Source organism: Delphinus delphis, chromosome 3 (assembly GCF_949987515.2).
Source record: "Delphinus delphis chromosome 3, mDelDel1.2, whole genome shotgun sequence".
Classification (NCBI taxonomy): domain Eukaryota; kingdom Metazoa; phylum Chordata; class Mammalia; order Artiodactyla; family Delphinidae; genus Delphinus; species Delphinus delphis.
This window is the reverse complement of record NC_082685.1, coordinates 139,339,054-139,358,890: the sequence shown is the minus strand read 5'-3', so window position 1 is coordinate 139,358,890 and position 19,837 is coordinate 139,339,054. Positions and strand designations below refer to the sequence as shown.

Here is a 19,837-nt window from a genome sequence, read left to right as displayed (position 1 = left end):
GTGTTGTACTAAGAATTGTACTATGTAAATTCACTATATTCTTCACATCATATGCCAGTGTTGTCTGTTTGAAGGAATCCTGGAATTCTGCTTGTTCCTTGTCCTCTTAAGCAGTATCACAACCCAGTTCAAAAGTTACTGTTCCAAAACAGCCACTTAACAAGTAAATCTGATTTTAAGCTGTCCCATTCGCAAACCTATACAAATCATTGATACAAGCCTATTAAAAATACCTTAGCACACCAGACAGTTTTTCAAAGCCAGAACATTTATTGCGTGACTAATAATTGAAATCCTTAAGATGAACTGGATGCTGCAACAGCTGCCCTCTTGGGTTTGGGTGTTGTTCCTTCACGGAATCCATGCCTGCACCGTTAAAAACAAGAACAGTTACTTCAGCAATGCCAATGCATACATTTTAATTTTTGCTATAACAGATTTTTATGAGCTTATCTCAGTTAAATCTGAAATCAATATTGAATTCATATGTTCAGACATTTATTTTTACAACATCACTGATAAGCTGCAGTATTTACTTCCTTCTGCTTCAAGGTAGCCATTTCAGGAACACAGATAACTTTAATTGGAAAAAAGAAAAAAGGGCAACATATTTGGTTGTACTGATCACTGGGCCAGTATTTCCCCACCACTTAAGATTCCTAAGGCATTTGTGAAAACGAGTTCTTAAATTACGAGCCAGAGATCCTACTTTCCTTTAGCCAAGGAAAAACAATGTGTTTAATGGTAGACATTTTCTCAACTGCTTAACTACTCTATAAGGTAACTCATTTAATATTAACACCTACTTGAAGTGTACCGTTATCCCTCTTTTGAGGGACAGACAGGTTAAAGTTGGCTTCACTTCATGCTCTTAACTCTTACACTGAACTAGCAGACCACTGAATCCTAAGCCTGTACTACTGTATAATAGTCTTACACATTATGAAGCGCAAAGCGCACAGAAAGGTCACTTTAGCAAATGAACACAAGCACATCTAAGGGTGTTGTGTTTACAAACCCCCAAACTGTCTTCAGGTTTTTTAAAATTTGAAAACCTGGAATTCAGCAGTAGGTCAGAAATTCTGCTAAATATCCTACACTGCACAGGACAACCGCCCTCCCCAACAAAGATATCACCTCAGCTGAGACCTTACGTGGGTTAACCCCTCAAAAGCTACCACTAAAATGCAGTTTCTGTTTAGTCTAGATGGGGGCTGAAATTAAAACTCTAAGGCCTGTCTTTAAGTAATACAAGACTATAAAATTTCTTTCTACACAAACGCAATAGCAACTGACAGTTTTCTATAGCACATTTGCCCAAAGCCACAAAACCCCAAAGTCTCCTTTATGCACGATTATCTTGACAAATTTTGGTAGGAAAGTGAAATGTAGGTATGCTAACAAATGTCATCACATTTTCTGGAGTCTAGCTCCAACTGAGCCCCAGCATGTATAGTTCATACTACTGTTTACTGAAAGATTCACAAGATCTAAACTAACTGATCTGAAGCTTATGGTGGCAGAAGAAAAAAGTCCCTTGCTAACACCTCATCCCACCAACCAGGGCATTTGAGAGGATAATTATGCAAGCTCACAGAACCAACTACAACTGAAACATAAAAACTGTACCTGAATCTGCGGTATACAATTTTTAGGTGCCTCATTCGACCAGTCCCGGTGGTATTTCGTCTTTTAGCTTTAGCACTCCAGTTATCTGAAACACACATTCAGGTGAAGGTTGTAAACGGTTTTCCCCACACACCTTGTAAGCTCTGTCGGTCAATATACTTAAAAATGCCCGCCTTGGGTTTTAACCCCACTTCATCGCTATACAGATGCCCCATTCTGCTAAGGGCCACCAAATGCTCAGTCATGCCCCACTGAGGTACAAAACAAACACGGGAGAATTCTCAACGCCATGATACACTCTATCAGAGTTTAGTAAACATGCACTTACACTTCCTCTTCCTCTTGGCAGGGTAGCCACATTTACCACAGGTCGACTTCTGAAGGTGGTAGGCCTTAGAGCCACAGCGGCGGCACAACGTGTGCGTCTTATTCCGACGCTTTCCAAACGAGGACGTTCCCTTCGTCTACAAGTTAAGGGAACAGACGATTCTTCAATCTAGCAATTTCTACACACGTTCTTACGTTTTCAGTTAAAGAAACTATTGATAAGATTTCATGACAACCACAAGGTCTCAAACTGTGGGAGTCTGACTTTTCTTTTTGTTTAAAATGTGGTGTATTTATTTTATTTACATGTTTTCAAGTCGACTGCAATGTATTAACAATTCAAATGCTATAAACATAGCAGAGTCTGACTTTCTTTAAATGCTAAATCAGAGACCTCTATCGGAATTTCACGTCATCTAATGCCCCCTGCAAGAGCTGCTGTGTTTTGAAATCCGCTACATTATTAAAAAAAAAAAAGATATAATGCAAAAGACGAGATAACGTGGTTTTCCTACCACTCCTACTCCAAAATCTAAGAGCTCCCGCCCAGAGACCACCGCCAACGATTCCTTGGCGTACAGAGCCACTCTCAAACTATGCTTCTTCTGTCCTTTCCCATAGGCAGACAGGGCTGTGCAGGCTCCCCAAAGTTCAGACAGAAGCAAGGTGCCTAGAGCAGCTGCAGCTCCACGACTGCAGGCCCAGCACTCCCAGACAGATAGGGGCCATTCTTCTGCCTCTCGAGGGCCACCGCAAGTCCCTTTCCTGCCCACCGGCTCCCCTTATCGGAAACCTTGCCGGGCCCCCACGGATAGCAAGGAACGCGGCGCAGGGCGCTAGGATGGAAGCCGATTCCGACAGCCCTTGCCAACTACTCACCATCTCGCTTCTGCCGCCGAGGCCAAAGAGAGCAAATTCGAAGGCACTTCCGCTATATCGCGCTCAGAAGCTTCCGCCCAGGAAAGTACTTCCGGTGGGACGCGGTGCACCGCTCTCAAGCGTCCGTCGCTGCAGCGTGGGTGGAGTCGAGAGGAGGATCCCGAGCCAAGCGGGGCCAATAGAAGGTTCAGAGGGGCGGGGCTCACAGTTTTCTGGGTCCTGGGTGGGCGTCTGTGAAGGGTTCGAATTAGGACTGGGGTTCTTCGCCAGGTTCTTCCGCAGTCCCGCCGGAAGCTTTCGGCTGACGCTGATCATCGCTGAGAGGTTGCTAGGACGACGGAGCTGGGCTCAGGATATGAAGAGAAAGGCAAATAATGTTTTTTCTAACTATAGTACTTTAGAGGCAAAGGATTTGATCCCCAATCTTGTTATGCCAAGGAATCAGACGTGGAACTTGTTAAAGTTTCCTAAACTCTACCGTGAGGAAATCTGGTTCAGCATCTTTGGATGGGGCTTGGACATCTGTACTTCATTCAAAACACTGTAGTGTTGGGCTTCCCTGGTGGCGCAGTGGTTGAGAGTCCGCCTGCCGGTGCAGGGAACACGGGTTCGTGCCCCGGTCCAGGAGGATCCCACAAGCCGAGATCATTTCTATCCAAATGCCAGGTTTAGGTCGGCAGGAATGACTTCTGAAACAGATGCTTTTGTTACAGAGTCCAAGCTCACTCTGCTCGCCGCACGACAGGCCAATAAACTGGGAGACGAGGTGTTGAGGCCAAGAATACGACTTTATTTGGAAAGCTGGCGGACTGAAAAGATGGCGGACTAGGGTCCCCAAAAAACCAACTTAGCGGGGTCTGGATGCCAGTTTCTTTCATAGAATTAGAGAGGGAAGTAAAGTAAAAAGGCAGAATAGAGAGGAAGATGCGGGGAGGAAGTAAAGTAAAAAGGATGAACATCTTCTGGAATGACCACCCTCCGGGAGGGGATGGTTAATTTCTTCTTTCTTGCAGCCATTCACAGGTGGGTAGTGTTCCCTGAGGCAGTCCATTATGTATGATTATAATAACAAAAGCTACGAAAAGTAAATGCTAAAGTCAAAGAAACAGATCCAACATGGAGTCAAAATTGGGTCTTCCCTGTTGCAATCTCTGCTGTTACTTACGGTGTTTTGCCTTTTGACAGAGAGTGATAGAGACTTTATAAATCTTGCATCTGTTATTCTGATATAGCTCAGGTCTCTTGACTTGACCTGCCTTCTTTTCCTACAATAGGTGAAATTAGTGCTGACTTTTCTCTTTAAGAAAAAATCACATAATTTAAACTCCTAGCTGCAAACAAAATTTTTACACCTGTTTCACTGTATTTGATGTGAGGGATATATTTTCTTTTTTTGTTTTTTATTTTTATTTTTTATTTTTTGCGGTATGCGGGCCTCGCACTGTTGTGGCCTCTCCCGTTGCGGAGCACAGGCTCCAGACGCGCAGGCTCAGCGGCCATGGCTCACGGGCCCAGCCGCTCCGCGGCATGTGGGATCTTCCCAGACCGGTGCACGAACCCGTGTCCCCTGCATCGGCAGGCAGACTCTCAACCACTGCGCCACCAGGGAAGCCCAGAGGGATGTATTTTCAAATCTTCATCTCCTGGCCACCCTTCCCCCAGCTCACTTCTGAAACCGTGTAACTCAGATTGGGACTCGAACCCAGCCAAAACCCAGATTGGGACTTGAACCCGCGGTGTTTTAACTGAGATCACACACCTGGTCTCAGGATTTAGACCCACGGTCTTTTCTTGATGTCTCATCACAGAAAGAATCCAGTGAGCGACAAAGTGGTAGGTAAGAAGTTGATATATTTAGAGAGAAACACACTCCAGAGTGTGAGCCATATCAGAAGGCGAGAAAGGCACCAGGGTATGGGGTTGTCAGGTTTTTTAGGGGTGGGTAGTTTCATAGGCTAATGAGTTGGAGGAGTATTCCAGCTATTTGGGGGAAGGGGTGGGGATTTCTAGGAATTGGGCCTACTTTTTTTAAAATAAATATGTATTTATTTTTGGCTGCTTTGGTCGTTGCCGTGTGCGGGCTTTCTCTAGTTGCGGCGAGCGGGGGCTACTCTTCGTTGCGGTGCGCGGGCTTCTCACTGCGGTGGCTTCTCTTGTGGAGCACAGGCTCTAGGTGCGCGGGCTTCAGTAGTTGCAGCACACGCGCTCAGTAGTTGTGGCTCACGGGGTTAGTTGCTCCGCGGCATGTGAATCTTCCCGGACCAGGACTCAGACCTGTGTCTTCTGCATTGGCAGGCAGATTCTTAACCACTGTGCCACCAGGGAAGCCCAGGCCTACTTTTTGACCTTTATGGTTGGCCTTGGAACTGTCATGGCGCCTATGGGTGTGTCATTTAGCTTGCAGATGTGTTACAATGAGCATATACTGAGACTCAAGGTCTAGTGGAATTAGACTAGTCTACCATCTTGGACCTCGGGCTATGTTATTCTTTTAAAGGTTTTGCCCTGCCCCCTTCCTGTTCACTTCCATTTGCATTCAAAGTGTGTGCGATGCAGATTTCCTGTTACCAAGGAACTGAATTTAAACTTCCTCCCCTAAATTTACATTTTACTGTGAAATATGCAACTTCAAATAAACACTTTTCTTCCCATCAGCTTTGAGATCTCCTGGAGCAGGTTCTTGTGGGAGAGGAGGGTATTTATGGGGAGCAGTGGGGAGGAGATGGGGTTTGAGAAGCTGGTTATTAGAATACCTTACCAACCAAGTTGAATTAAAAAAAAAGATTGGCAAACCTACTAACATTGCCAATCAGACTGTTAGTATTAGGTGGGATACATCTCTTGAAACCCATACCTTTGTGACACATTTTAAAACTCTCAACCTAAAGTTAATTTTTAATGTCATATATGGATTCTCATATTCTTTTTCAACCTTAGGGACGCCAGAATTTAATAAATCATTTTCCTTTGTTATGCTCAGCATTGGTCCACGCATGGCCTGCTTTCACTTACACATTTAACTATTTACCTTTAATAATTTAATAAACACCTATAAACTCATTCCCAGATGATATCCTATGTCTAACTCCATGATTTCCCTGTCCTCCAATCCCATCCCATCCCTAGCCTCCCCTAACCAAGGTAGCCATCCTTCTGAAGCCCATTTCCGTACTTCTCATTTTATATAATTATACCGATTCCATGTGTATTCCTAAAATGTGTGTGTATGTGTCTGTATTTACATTATTTTGAGCTTTTCGAAAAGGGTGTCATGCAACATATAATATTTGGGGACTTAAAATTTCCCCTTAATATTGTTATGATTTATTTATGTATACTGTGGGTCACTGAAGTTCATTCTTTTTCAATGCTGTATATTACATTATATGAGATACCACAGTTTACTCATCCAGTCCTGTTGATAGTTATTTAGATTGTTTTCAGGTTCTTGTGAACTATAACTGAAAATAAAAACCAACTAGATAGTTTTTTTTTTTGTTTTTTTTTTGTTTTGCGGTACGCGGGCCTCTCACTGCTGTGGCCTCTCCCGTTGCGGAGCACAGGCTCCGGACGCGCAGGCTCAGCGGCCATGGCTCACGGGCCCAGCCGCTCCGCAGCATGTGGGATCCTCCCGGACCGGGGCACGAACCCGTGTCCCCTGCATCGGCAGGCGGACTCTCAACCACTGCGCCACCAGGGAAGCCCCCAACTAGATAGTTTTAAAAAAATTAAAGTCAGCTAACAAGACAAAAAATGTAAACTATTAAAATAAATAGAAATATTTAAAGTAGAAGTTACGAATACCACTGTAATCATATCACCAGAGATACCAGTGTTACAATTGGAGTATCTCTTTCCTGGCTGTCTTCTTTTAAATATAATGTATATGTATATACACATATTGTATACATACACTATACACATATTAACTTTTTAAATAAAAATGGGATCTATAACTTGCCATTTTCCATAATATATCATGGGTATCACTACTTGTCAATATGTGTAGATTTATGTCATCCTTTTTTTTCTTTTTTTTGAGGGCAGACGGTTATGTAGCTTTTGTACTTTTATTTATTTATCTATTTAAAGGCTTTATTGAATTTGTTACAATACTGCTTCTCTTTTATGTTTTGGTTTTTTGGCCGTGAGTCATGTGGGGTCTTAGCTCCCTGACCAGGGATCGAACTCGCACCCCCTGCATCGGAAGGCAAAGTCTTAACCACTGGACTGCGAGGGAAGTCCCTACTTCATCACTTTTAACTTCATTTTGGTATTGCATTGGAACTGAGCAGAACTCTGCACCCCACTCCCACCCCACCCCAAGCACAAAGGCTCCTTCATGTCTCCTACCTCTTGTTTATAGAAAAGCTGAAGTCTCCCAGGCCTCCCTGAGTCGCAAAACAGCAAGCTTAAGCCATTAATGATTAGGACAATAGAGTCACAGACTCCGTGTCTGATGCACATTGCTGAGTTGTTTTACAGATACTATAACTGCCACCAGAGGGGAAAAGCTAATTGCATGATGACTAGATTGTAGCCATGACATAAGCTGCTCTAACTTGAGCAGTACTGAATCTATGGCTAGTACAATTCCAAGAACTGGCCTTAAGAGAATGGGATTAACACTATTGCTCATAATAATCTATATATTGGTGGGCATCAAAATAATTGTAGCTTGTTCTGCCTGCATATGTAAGTGGGCAACTAAAATTGTCAGCAAAGAGATGCTGCAAACCCGTGCTGACATCTTCTACTCTAAGAATATGGTGCCCTTTGTCAGAATGAAGAAGTTACAGAAGACAGACCTTCGCCCATGATCTCGTAGAAATGGAATGATGTTCTGACAAGTGGGGATTTGTAAGCAGCTTTTGGCAGGAGAAAGCTTTTTGCAGGAAAGACCTCTCTGCAGGAGGCCCCTTTTGCCTTGTCACTAACCTGAAACCAGGCACCCCCATGCTCTACTCATCTCCAGCCCTAGCATGCTTTCAAATCTTGATCATACAATACGTTGCCTAATCTGTTGGTTCTTTCTATAGATCAAAGAAACTGAAATGAAGAATAAGTAATTAACAGATGACCAGATCTCTTCCCTAGCTTCCCCTTCAGTAATCTTGCAAACAAACTGTGTGAACAAGATAGCATCTAAAGAAAAATCACAGGAAGTTGACAAGCCTGCATACAAGTCTGCACACAGTGGGGGATGGCGACTCCCACCCCCTATCTCAATGATTGAGATTACTTCCCTTTTTCCCTATAAAAACTTTCATGGCCAAGCATAAGTTTCAGAGGTGGATTTTGGGGACACTGAGTCCACCATCTCCCCAGATTGCCAGCATTCTGATTAAAAGCAACTTTCCTAACAACATCTGTCTCTCTCTCTCTCTCTCTCTCTCTCTCTCTCTCTCTCTCTCTCGCATATATATTTTTTTAACCTTTATTTATTTATTTATTTATGGCTGTGTTGGGTCTTCATTGCTGCGCACGGGCTTTCTCTAGTTGCAGTGAGCAGGGGCTACTTTTCGTTGCAGTGCACGGGCTTCTCATTGCAGTGGCTTCTCTTGTTGTGGAGCATGGGATCTAGGCGCACAGGCTTCAGCAGTTGTGGCACGTGGGCTCAGTAGTTGTGGTTCATGGGCTCTAGAGCGCAGGCTCAGTAGTTGTGGCGCACGGGCATGTGGTATCTTCCCAGACCAGGGATCGAACCTGTGTCTCCTGCATTGGCAGGCAGATTCTTAACCACTGTGCAGCCAGGGAAGTCCCTCAAGTATTGATTTTTTGAGTGGTGAACAGCCAGACCTGATTAGGTAACACCATTGTTGATGTATCAACATTTGTTCCATAAACCCCCAATTTGTGGATATTTGAGTTATTTTCAATTTTCTGCTGTTATAAAAATGTTGTAATGCAGATTCTTGCACATACATCTTTGGGCATTTATCTGATTATTTCCATAAGATAATTTCCTATTCAGTGCAGTGGGATTGCTGCACTGAATGGTATGAATTTTGATTTTTATCTGTCACATTTATTTATTTATTGCTGCATATTGACAGATTTCTCTCCAAAACGGTTAATCAATTCACATTCTTATTATCTCAGATAGAGCCCAGAGTAGAGAATACCTAGTCCAATCTGAAGTTCAAGAGAGGCTTCTCAGAGGAGTTCTCAGGGGCTAAGTCATATGAAACTGAGTCAAGTCGTCAAAAAACGGTAAATAACCTACAGGGAGCCAGGGTCCGTGGGGGCTGAGGGCTGGGTTCCCCCTCTGCTTTGGCTTGTTTCTATCCACCCTCTCCAACACTAGGCATCATTGACATAATTAATCTTTGCCAAATAGAATTACTCTTTGCCTTAAAACAAAACAAAACGAAAACAAAAAAACTCCCCCCAAACTTGTATTTATGCATTGGAACTATTTCATAGTTCATTTCCTACTCTGCAGAGAACAGGAACTTTGGCTACTGGGAGTGTTCCCTCAGAAATCATAGAAAAAGAATGAAAAAAGTTACTTGAACTCCTCCAGCAAGATCCTGATTGTATCTTAGATACATTAACCTCTCAGAGACTAATTTCTGAGGAAGAGTATGAGATTCTGGAGAATATTACAGATCCCATGAAGAAAAGTTGGAAGCTATTAATTTTGGTACAGAAAAAGGGAGAAGCGAGCGGTCAGCTTTTTGTCAACTGTTTACTTAGTACTTTTTTTTTTTTTTAATATTTATTTATTTTTGGCTGTGTTGGGTCTTCGTTTCTGTGTGAGGGCTTTCTCTAGTTGCGGCAAGTGGAGGCCACTCTTCATTGCGGTGTGCGGGCCTCTCACTATCGTGGCCTCTCTTGTTGCGGAGCACAGGCTCCAGATGCGCAGGCTCAGTAGTTGTGGCTCACGGGCTCTTCCCAGACCAGGGCTCGAACCGGTGTCCCCTGCATTGGCAGGCAGATTCTCAACCACTGCACCACCAGGGAAGCCCTACTTAGTACTTTTTCAGAGTCAGCTACCATTTGGGGCTTAAATCACGGTAAGTTAAATTTCTACACTTTTTTGGGCTGAGAGGGAGGAGGCAGATTTCCTGAAAAAAAGAAAAATTTTACCTTTTATTTTCATTTGTCATTCTCCTGGAGATAATTTTCACTGAAATATGATAAAAGGGAAAAGTGTCCAAGATTTAAAATGCAGGGAATGATGTATCTTATTGTTTTAGGGGATTTATAATTTTTTGTTCAAACTCAATCCAAAAGCTGCAATTGTTTTTGTGTTTTTTTTAAATATTTATTTATTTTATTTGGTTGTACTGGGTCTTAGTTGTGGCAGGTGGGCTCCTTAGTTGTGGCATGCTAACTCTTAGGTGCAGCATGAATGTGGGATCTAGTTCCCTGACCAGGGATCAAATCTGGGCCCCCTGCATTGGGAGCATGGAGTCTTACATGCTGCACCACCAGGGAATGTCCCCAAAACCTGCACTTGTTTTAGTGGTAGTATAAACTTATTATTCTGGCAGTGACATTCTGAAATGCTCATAGTTGGAAAGAGACTACTGTTAGTGACACATCAGGATTTCCTTATGAAGTAAGTGAATTCATGGGTATTAACAACCTCAAGACCAAAAGCTGCATCTTTCACTTAGTATAGCCATTTTGAAAATATAGGAAAAATAATTTTTAACACACATATGTAGTAGATTAGCAACTTCATTTTTTTTTTTTTTAATTTATTTTTGGCTGTGTTGGGTCTTCGTTGCTGCGCATGGGTTTTCTCTAGTTGCGTCGAGCGGGGTTATTCTTCATTGCGGTGCATGGGCTTCTCACTGCAGTGGCTTCTCTTGTTGAGGAGCACAGGCTCTATACGTGCGGGCTTCAGTAGTTGTGGCTCGCAGGCTCTAGAGCGCAGGCTCAGTAGTTGTGGCGCACGGACTTAGTTGCTCTGCGGCATGTGGGATCTTCCCGGACCAGGGATCAAACCTGTGTCCCCTGTATTAGCAGGCGGATTCTTAACCACTGCACCACCAGGAAAGTCCACAACTTCGTTTTCTCTGTGAGAAGAATGCCAGCAGAACTTAAGTTTTCTGGAGCAAATCAAATTCTAATTTTTCAACGTTCAAAGATAATTAGTGGCAAATGAGGGCGCACTTCTTCCAGAATGAATTGTTTAGCGGTTTTGTAAATTACTACCAGAGACAGGTGTAGCTCCTTTTCTAAAAAATAGTGAAGATTATTTTAAGAGATGTTAGAGAGGCAGAGGCTCAGATAAAAAGATTAATGTTAATGGTCTCTAATGTAGTACAGGACCCGTATGCTTAGAGAAATAGGTCTTGTTATTTCCAGGACTTATTCCAAATCAGAGCTATTTGCTTCTTGATTAGAAATTATTAGGATCAGATTTCATTAGCAATGGCCTTATGTAGTCTGAGCTGGTTTGGGGTCACAGTAAATCCACAAGTAAACACAGGATTCAAGTTTTCTATTTCACTTATTTACCCTTTGAGTTTGCTGTGAAAGACTCGAACTTTTGAGCAAGGCAGGAGTGTGATCTGATATTTTTCAGTGGGAGGAAGTTCTGACAGTTGAGTCGTTGCCGTTTATGTAGGAGGTGGTAGGTATTCCTGTTATACAGTGAAATAAAGGAGATGATGCTTTGAGGTCATGGAAAGTCAAGTTATTATATAACATCTGTTAATTTCAAAAAAAGAAAATAAAAATCCCCCAACCTTTCCTATTCTTTCCAGAACTTTTAAAACATGAGTATATAGAGCCACCACAACCTGTGGGGGTAAGCAGGGAAGGTATTTTTTATTCTTGGAGAGAAAGAGCCTGAGAATCCTGAGATCACCATGTCCTTCAAAGAGAAAGAACACTTGGATTTGGAAACCTCTGAGTCTTTCACGGACAAGAAGGCTGGTTATCGGGAAACTGCTTGGTCCTCAAGGGAAAATGAGAAGGAATACGACACACCAAAATTCACATCTCTGCGATTGGTTGAGAATGTTGAATGTGAATTTCCAGCAACTATTGAGTATTTACAGGATGAACAGAGATATGAGGAGCCAGATGATTCTTTACGCTTAGGAAAAGAGGAATATCTAGAATCTGTTGGGTACTCTGAAGATGCAGACACCCCCGGAAGAGGATGCTTATGATGACCCAGAGTGCATTATCTATGACAGCAAAGAGGACTCTTTGTATTCTGAAACCATGGAGTTCTCTGATGAAGAACAGAATTATGAGGATTCAGAAACTGGCATGTCATTGGAGGAGGAAGAGGAGAAAAGTATGGAAGGTATGGGAATGATGTGTGTATAGTTACTTAGGCAACAACTTATTTTCAGGTTGCCATGACATAATGGGGAGAGGGGCTGAGGAAAGGCACCAGATGGCAGCAGAAAAGCAGCTACACAAAAATTTCTTGGACCTCTCTAACTTGGAATTTCCTCAGAGGTGAGTGTTGACGGGGAGGAAAACCCAGGACCTAGGAACAGCGGACAGTATAAGCTAAAGTAAATATTGACTATCAACTTAAAGGTTTCTGCAGTCACCTCCATCATACATATAACCACTAATTTTAGCTGTTACCTTCTGTTCCTCAGATTAAGCCTTTTTAATCATTTTAGCTCCTTTGTGACCAATGGAATATGGGGGTTATGAACCTGACTATTGAAGTGGGCACAGGAGAGGAATTTGTGATAAATGGATAAAATCCCAAAATAAAGCTTGTCTTGATCCAGTCCAAATATTGCCATTTTGATGAGGAAGTCTTGAATATTTCTCAATGAAAATTCAAAATGTGAGAAATGCTTAATTTGGAGAGATATTTTCTGGGAAAATAAACATCACCAAGTTCTGAGTACAGAAGGGGAAGGTAACTACCAACTCACATTCAGTCCAAATCCTGGGAATTCATAATCCAGTTATGGGTCAGAAAAGAGTAATTTCCTCCTCAGCACACCTTGACATGGTTACTAGGGCTGCTGTAACAAAATAGCACCACAAACTTGGTAGCTTAAACAATAACAATTGAAACGTATTGTCCTACAGTTTGGAGGCTGGAAGTCTGAAATCAAGGTGTCTCTAGGGTTGGTTCCTTTGGAAAGCTGTAAAGAAGAATCTGTTCCTAGCTTCTGGTAGTTTTCTGGAAATCTTTGGGCTTCTTTGGCTTGTAGAAGCATCCCCTCCACCCTCGCCCCCCTCACCCTACCCCCACAATCTGCGTTCATCTTCACATGGTTGTCTTCCTGGGTTAATGTCTCTATGTTCAAATTTCCCCTTTTTATAAGAATACCAGTCATATTAGGTTAGGACTCACCATAATGACCTCATCTTAACTAATTACATCTACCATGTGACCCCATTTCCAAATACCATTACATTCTGAGGTACTGGGGCTTAGGATTTCAACATACGAATTTGAGGGGTACATAATTCAGCCCATAACACAGCTCTTGTCCCACCCCCATACCTTCCCAATATGTAGTTGCTTTTAGACCTCATTCTTAATTTTTTAAATATATTACAGTTGTTGCATAGGGTTGAATTAATTAGTCATTGCATACTACCCTCATTATTCTGCAAAAAGCCCCTTTTGTTCATCTATTTCATTTTTTTCTCTATTTCCCATTCACCTTCCTCCACAGGTAATTCTTTTTTCTTTTTTGCGGTACGCAGGCCTCTCACTGCTGTGACCTCTCCCGTTGCGGAGCACAGGCTCCGGACGCGCAGGCTCAGCGGCTATGGCTCACGGGCCCAGCCGCTCCGCGGCACATGGGATCCTCCCGGACCAGGGCACGAACCGCGTCCCCTGCATCGGCAGGCGGACTCTCAACCACTGCGCCACCAGGGAAGCCCCCATAGGTAACATTCTAATATTATGTGTTTCTTGCATGATATTGTTTCGTTTTACATGATTTTTCTGTATCATTTATTTATCACAATAATAGTATCTCAACGTAGCATCTCAAAATTAGGGTCACTTAAAACCGTAAGAGTGTCTAATTGTTCATGTGTCTGTAGTTGGCAGAGCAGTTCTTCTGGTCTTCGCTGGGTTTACTCCTATATCTGTGGTCAGCTGGCATAGGCTCATCTCTCATCTAGCAAGCTAGTCTGGACTTGTTCTCAGACTCCGCGAGGCATATTCTTATGGTGAGGGAGAGTAGTCAGAGAGAGACAGAGAGAGAGTAGTGAAGGCATTTTTAGGCTTAGGCTCAGAACTATCACGCCATCTGTATGATAGGTTTCCTAGGGCTGCCACAAAATGGTGGCTTAGAACAATGGGAAATACATTGTTTCACAGATATGGAGGCCAGAAGACTGAAACCGAGGTGTTGGTAGGGTCATACTCTCTCTGAAGACACTAGGGAAGCAGCTGTTCCAGCCCTCTCTCGCAGCTTCTGGTAGCCTGAGGTGTTCTTTGGCTTGTAGACCATCTTCTTGGTGCATGTCTCTGTTTTCAAATTTCCTCTTTTTAAAAGGACACTGATCAGATTGCATTAGGGCCCACCCTAATGATCTCATTTTAGCTTGATGACCTCTGTAAAGACCTTATTCACAAGTAAGACCACATTCTGAAGTACTGGGAACATCAACATATCTCTTTGGGGGGGATACAATTCAACCCATAACGCATACATACAATTCTGCCACACCCTGTTGGCAAAAGCAAGTCACAAAGCTAATTCGAATTCAAGGGTTGGGGAAAAATAGACTCCACCTCTTGTGAAGTAGTATTGCAAAAAGTATGGATGCCAGAAAGCCATTAATTGGGGCTATTTTTGCAATCAATTTAACACCTTTAAGAAAATAGGTCAAGAAAAATCTCAATAATAATGTAGTTATGACCTGCAATATAGTTCTAATGGTTACCAATCCACTGTAGTTGACTGGAGGCATGTGGCTATCCTCTCTCTCTTTCCTCCGTAATATTTGTCTATGCAGCTGGGAACCGGGGGTGGGGGGGATGTGGGGGGGATGGGGTGGGGGGTGGTGGTGGTGGTGGTGGCGGGGAATCCAAATGCATCTGAGTCAAAGGACAAGGATCTTCACGCTTTTTGTCATGTTAAATTTTATGCCCCCCAGGCCCATCATTGTGTCTCAAGTCAAAGTCTCAGGAAGACTTAAGGTGTTGCCTGTGTGCTCTGCAATGTATAAGGTCAACTTGTATATAGATCATATCAATCAACTCCCTTCCCTTCTAGCTTATACTAGTTGGGGTCAGTAGATGGTAGGAACCCATATATTTACCATTTCCTCTGCCCTTTCTTCTTCCTGAAGATCCAGGTTTTAATTTGATGTTATTTCCTGTTATCCTGAAGAATTTTATTTATTTTTTGTTTATTGAAACGTCTTTATTTTGCCTTCAATCCAGAATATTTTTGCTGTAATGAATTTCAGATTGGAGATTTTTTTTTGCCTTCAGTGTTTTATGGATGTTATTCATGTCATTTGGCTTGCATTGTTTCTGATGCTAAGTCTTGTCATTGTATCATTGTTCCCCCTTAAGTGTTGTGTTACTTTTCTTCTGGTTGATTTCAAAATTTTTTTCTTAAAATTTTTTTCTGCGGTTAACTCTGACATGCTTGTAAGGTCGGATCTTAACAAACGGCACCACGAAACAGAGGAAAGCTTCAGGTGAGCTTTATTAGGGAGCGCTCCCGGGCGAGGTTCACTGGTCCGAGAGAAAGGGGGCCAGAGAAGTCGCGCCCGGGCGAGTGGGCAAGATTTTATAGGGGAAGAAGGGAAAGGGGTGTGGTGAATCTGGGAGGGCGCAGGGTATTCCTTATTTGGTGGTCTTTTCGGGTATCCTGGGGGACCGTTAGTCCCGCCCCTCCAAAGGCGGGAAGGCTGGGCTGGTTTCAAAATCCCCAGGTCAGTTCCTGGAACTGGGTGGTCCGGAATGTCTCCAGGGCAGTTTCTGGAACTGGGTGGTCCGGAGAATTTCGTTCTGATGCAACCTGTGAATCAGATTGTGTTCCCCTGCCTTGGGCCAGTTGGCCTTACAATGCTTAGGTGTGCTTTTCTTTGTTTTCATCTTCTGTAGGGTTTGTGAATCTATAAATTTGGAATTTTTTTTCCAAATTTGGAAAATTCTCAGCTGTTATTTATCCAAATATTTTTCTGTCCCACTTTGCTCCCTCCTCTCTTTTTGAGACTCCAAGTACATGTATGTTAGAGTTTCTGATATCTTTCCTGAGGTCCCTGAGGCTCCATTCATTTTTTTTTTTTTTAATTTTCTCTTTATTCTTTAGATTGGGTCATTTCTACTGCTATATCTTTAAGTACACTGAATTTTTCTTCTGTCATTTCCAATCTCCTTTTCAGTCCATCTACTGATTTTTGAAAAAATTCATGTATTGTCACTTTTAATTCTAGAATTTCAATTTTTAAATGCTTTTTTTTCCCCTGAGAATTGCTATTTAATCATTCATTATGGGTTTATTTTATTGTACATTCTTGAAAATAGTTAAGAGAGCTGCTTTAAAATTCTTATATGCTAAATCCAACATCTGGGTCATCCTGGAGTGGTCTCCATTGATCAAGTGTGCGTTACATTTCCTGTTTCTTCCTATGTCTCGTAACTTTGGATTTTGTCCTATGCATTGTGTATGATCAGTTATAGAGACTCTGGATTGTGAAATTCTCCAAAGTATCTTGGGTTTTTTTCGTTGGTTTAGTTCTCAATTAACCTGACTGGACTCAAATTCAAAACTCAGTCTCCTTTCAGTGGGTGGCAGCTAAAATCTCTGATCATTTTTTTTTGCCTCACATGGGCTATTTTCATGAATTTTTAATTTACATAAATGGTATTGGGTTCTAGACATTATTGCTTCTTAATTTTTCATCCATCTCTATGCTTATTAGGTATATCCCTGTACTGCTCCACAGTAGCCTGCTATTACCTTGTCAACGTTAGGCATCTGGCTTGGGCTGTGTGAGTACTGATTTCTGTGCTGAGGAAGCAGAGGATGGTTGTCCAAAGGAAAAGCAGGAGATAGGCAAGAGCAGAAATTAAATGCTTTCTGCAACCCATCTTCTCAGTGCCTCCTCTGGGAATCCTTCATGCTGGCCTTAACTCCTCCCTCACCTTTTTATCCATCATATATATCAGTTCAAGCAACTTTCAGACCATCCAAGGATTTCTTAGAGTTACTTTTGTTAATTCTTTTTTTTTAAATTTTATTTATTTTTTTGGCTGTATTGGGTCTTTGTTGCTGTGCGTGGGCTTTGTCTAGTTGCAGCCAGCGGGGGCTTCTCTCCGTTGCAGTGCGCAGGCTTCTCATTGTGGTGGCTTCTCTTGTTTGCGGAGCACGGGCTCTAGGCACGCAGGCTCAGTAGCTGTGGCGCACGGGCTTAGTTGCTCCGCGGCATGTGCGATCTTCCTGGACCAGGGCTCGAACCTGTGTTCCTTGCATTGGCAGGCGGATTCTTAACCACTGCGCCACCAGGGAATCCTTACTTTTGTTAATTCTTGAAATCCATACTTTCTCTCACTTCTACTGTTTCTTCTAGGCTATTTTTATAGGGGATCCAAGAATCTTATGCTAATTTGCTATCAATCAGGAGCAGAAAATGCTCTCTGATTTTCTTTCTCTACTAAGCACTGTCTCCGTATTCCCAAGAAGTGGCTAGGAGATAAATTAGAAAATGACATCAGGAGAAATTAGGTACAACATGTAAATTCTGAGAAAAGTTCAGTGATAACAAAATGTTCCATTTCTCCAAACTTTAGCAAGAGTTAACATTTAAGAAATAAGTTGGTATCAACCTAGAGAATTCCTCATACACGTGTGTAATGAAGCTTTAACAGGGTTTTTCATTGCTGCATACAAACATTAGCCAAAAAAATTGGAAAACCTAAATGATCACCAGTAGACAATTGTTAAATAAATAATGGTTCTTCCAAACCATGAAGTACAACGGATTAGCTAAAATGAATTAAGTAGGTGTCTGTATATACTTACTTGGAAGAATTTGCAAGGAATACCACTGAGTAAAAAGTTTTATACCGAAGAAGAATCATTCAGTATAATATCATTTATAAAATAAAATAGCATCCATTAAACAAAACTGTGTATTTCTACATATGCAAACATACTTATGTACTTGCATAGAAAAAGGATGGGAAGGAAACATACCATACTATATTGACACATCTCTTAGAAGGAAATAGAATTGACAGAGCAATGAAAGAGAACTTTACTTGTATTGTTTCATCTTTTTTTTTCCAATGAAAATGTCAATAACTTATTTCATTTAAAAAGTCATTGAAGGAAGCTGAGATGCTGAACACGACATTCCCTGACTATCTTATTTCCTACAGAAAGAAAAAACTGTTTAAAGATGTCCTGTCCTGTTTAAACCCGGATACAAACAGAAAGCTTCTGCCAGATTTCGTTAAACAATTCTTCTTAGACTGAGGATGTAGGTGGGTGACTGAGACTCCAGGTGACTTAGCCTGGAACTTCCTGATGAAAGTTCAAGCACTAGATATGACAGTCAGAGATTCAGTCCTCAGGCACAGGTTCTGGGTGAAGATACCAAAGGGGACTTTTTTTTTTTTTTTTTTGCGGTACGCGGGCCTCTCACTGTTGTGGCCTCTCCCGTTGCGGAGCACAGGCTCCGGACGCGCAGGCCCAGCGGCCATGGCTCACGGGCCCAGCCACTCCACGGCATGTGGGATCTTCCCGGACCGGGGCACGAACACGTGTGCCCTGCATCGGCAGGCGGACTCTCAACCACTGCGCCACCAGGGAAGCCCCAGCAAAGGGGAATTTTTGACTGGAGTAGAGAATTTGGAAATTAGACAAACAGAAACCATTAATTCCCTTCATGTCTTTTGTGCCTCTGTGCTGTATTCAGATAGCTCTTCGCAACGTGAAGTCATGTCAAACACGTATCAGTGCCAGTTTGCCCTTCCTTGCTACTGCCAGATGCAGAAAAGCACAAAAGCATTTTAATGCTGGGGGCCATTAAGGACATTGTGAAGGAGCAGTCAACGCAGTCTTCAGAAAGGCCTACAGAGGATACAGAAAATTTCTGACTCTCATGAAGATGCCTGTCATCTCTTTTGTGCGTCTAGGATACTGTAGCTTCTCCAAGTCCAGAATCCTCAACACACTGCTCAGCCCTGCCCACCTGAAATCACACAAACTCTTTCTCTGATGCCTGTTCCGGTGCTTCCCCAGCAGATCTCTGATGGCCTGGTTGAGGTAACATGGAGTTTTCCTGATAGTGATGGTCTAAAGGAAAACCCCAGTTTTTTCCAGAAAGCTGTTGCTGTGGCCAACCTTCGTGGGGATCTAGAAAGTTTTTGGACACAGTTTGGTTTCTTGATGGAAGTTTCCTCTGCTGTGTTTTTTTTCATTGACTGCCTAGGTGAGAAGGAATGGGACTTGCTAATGTTTTTAGGAGAAGCTGCCACTGAAAGATGCTACTTCGTCCTCAGTCCACAGGCCAGGGGGAATGAGGAGGCTCAGATTTCCCGGAGGATCCTGAAGTTGAAGCCATCACAGCTGCTGTTTTGGGAGGAGGAGGAAGCTGGAGAGACAGGGAGGAACATGGAGGGTATTCAAGCTGCCCTGAAAGAAGTGATGTCCTCTTCACTCAGATGTATGTCTGTGGAGGACGTTGCACCCCTGGCCAGGGAGTTGGGGATACAGATAGACCACGACTTTGAGAACATGCAGGGGATTCAAGTTTCCCCTACTGAAAACTTGGCTGGAACAGCTGAAGATGAGGGACCACAAAGACACAGTCAGCCAAAATACTCATCTGAAAGCCCCGCTTAGATGTCAGTAAGAGAGGCTGAGGCTAGATGTGAGATCAGCCCAAATCATCAGAATTTCCATCTCACCCCAGTATTCATGCCTCTTCTGAAAAACTGCTGTCCTTTACCAACCAGAAATGGAGGTAATTTTAACCGTGTTTCTTTGACAGCCCCCTGGGTTATGGTCTCCCAGTTTTGGTTAGAGCAGAGGTCTCAGAGTTTCCATCCTTCACCCTTTCAGAATACAAGGGC

At 42.7% G+C, this 19,837-nt stretch overlaps 2 protein-coding genes and 1 non-coding gene across 3 annotated transcripts; 1 reads left to right on the top strand and 2 right to left on the bottom strand.

Annotated features, from left to right (window-relative positions):
• Positions 1-247: 247 nt before the first annotated feature.
• RPL37 (ribosomal protein L37) lies at positions 248-2,975 on the bottom strand. Its single transcript, XM_060007064.1, has 4 exons — positions 2,836-2,975; positions 1,958-2,093; positions 1,630-1,714; positions 248-366 (listed from the first exon to the last, which is right to left on the bottom strand). Exons 1-4 carry the CDS (start codon positions 2,836-2,838, stop codon positions 297-299), a joined length of 294 nt encoding a protein of 97 aa, XP_059863047.1. The 5' UTR covers positions 2,839-2,975; the 3' UTR covers positions 248-296.
• Positions 447-525, bottom strand: LOC132423781 (small nucleolar RNA SNORD72). The gene has a single exon (XR_009519089.1). It is a non-coding gene; the product is annotated as a small nucleolar RNA SNORD72 (small nucleolar RNA).
• Positions 2,976-11,534: 8,559 nt separating the features above from the next.
• Positions 11,535-19,607, top strand: CARD6 (caspase recruitment domain family member 6). Its single transcript, XM_069540530.1, is given in 8 exon segments — positions 11,535-11,950; positions 11,952-12,109; positions 13,996-14,000; positions 18,144-18,347; positions 18,570-18,735; positions 18,738-18,848; positions 18,851-18,976; positions 18,979-19,607. Coding segments are annotated over 8 exon segments (1,686 nt in total). The 5' UTR covers positions 11,535-11,663.
• The last annotated feature ends 230 nt before the right edge of the window (positions 19,608-19,837 follow it).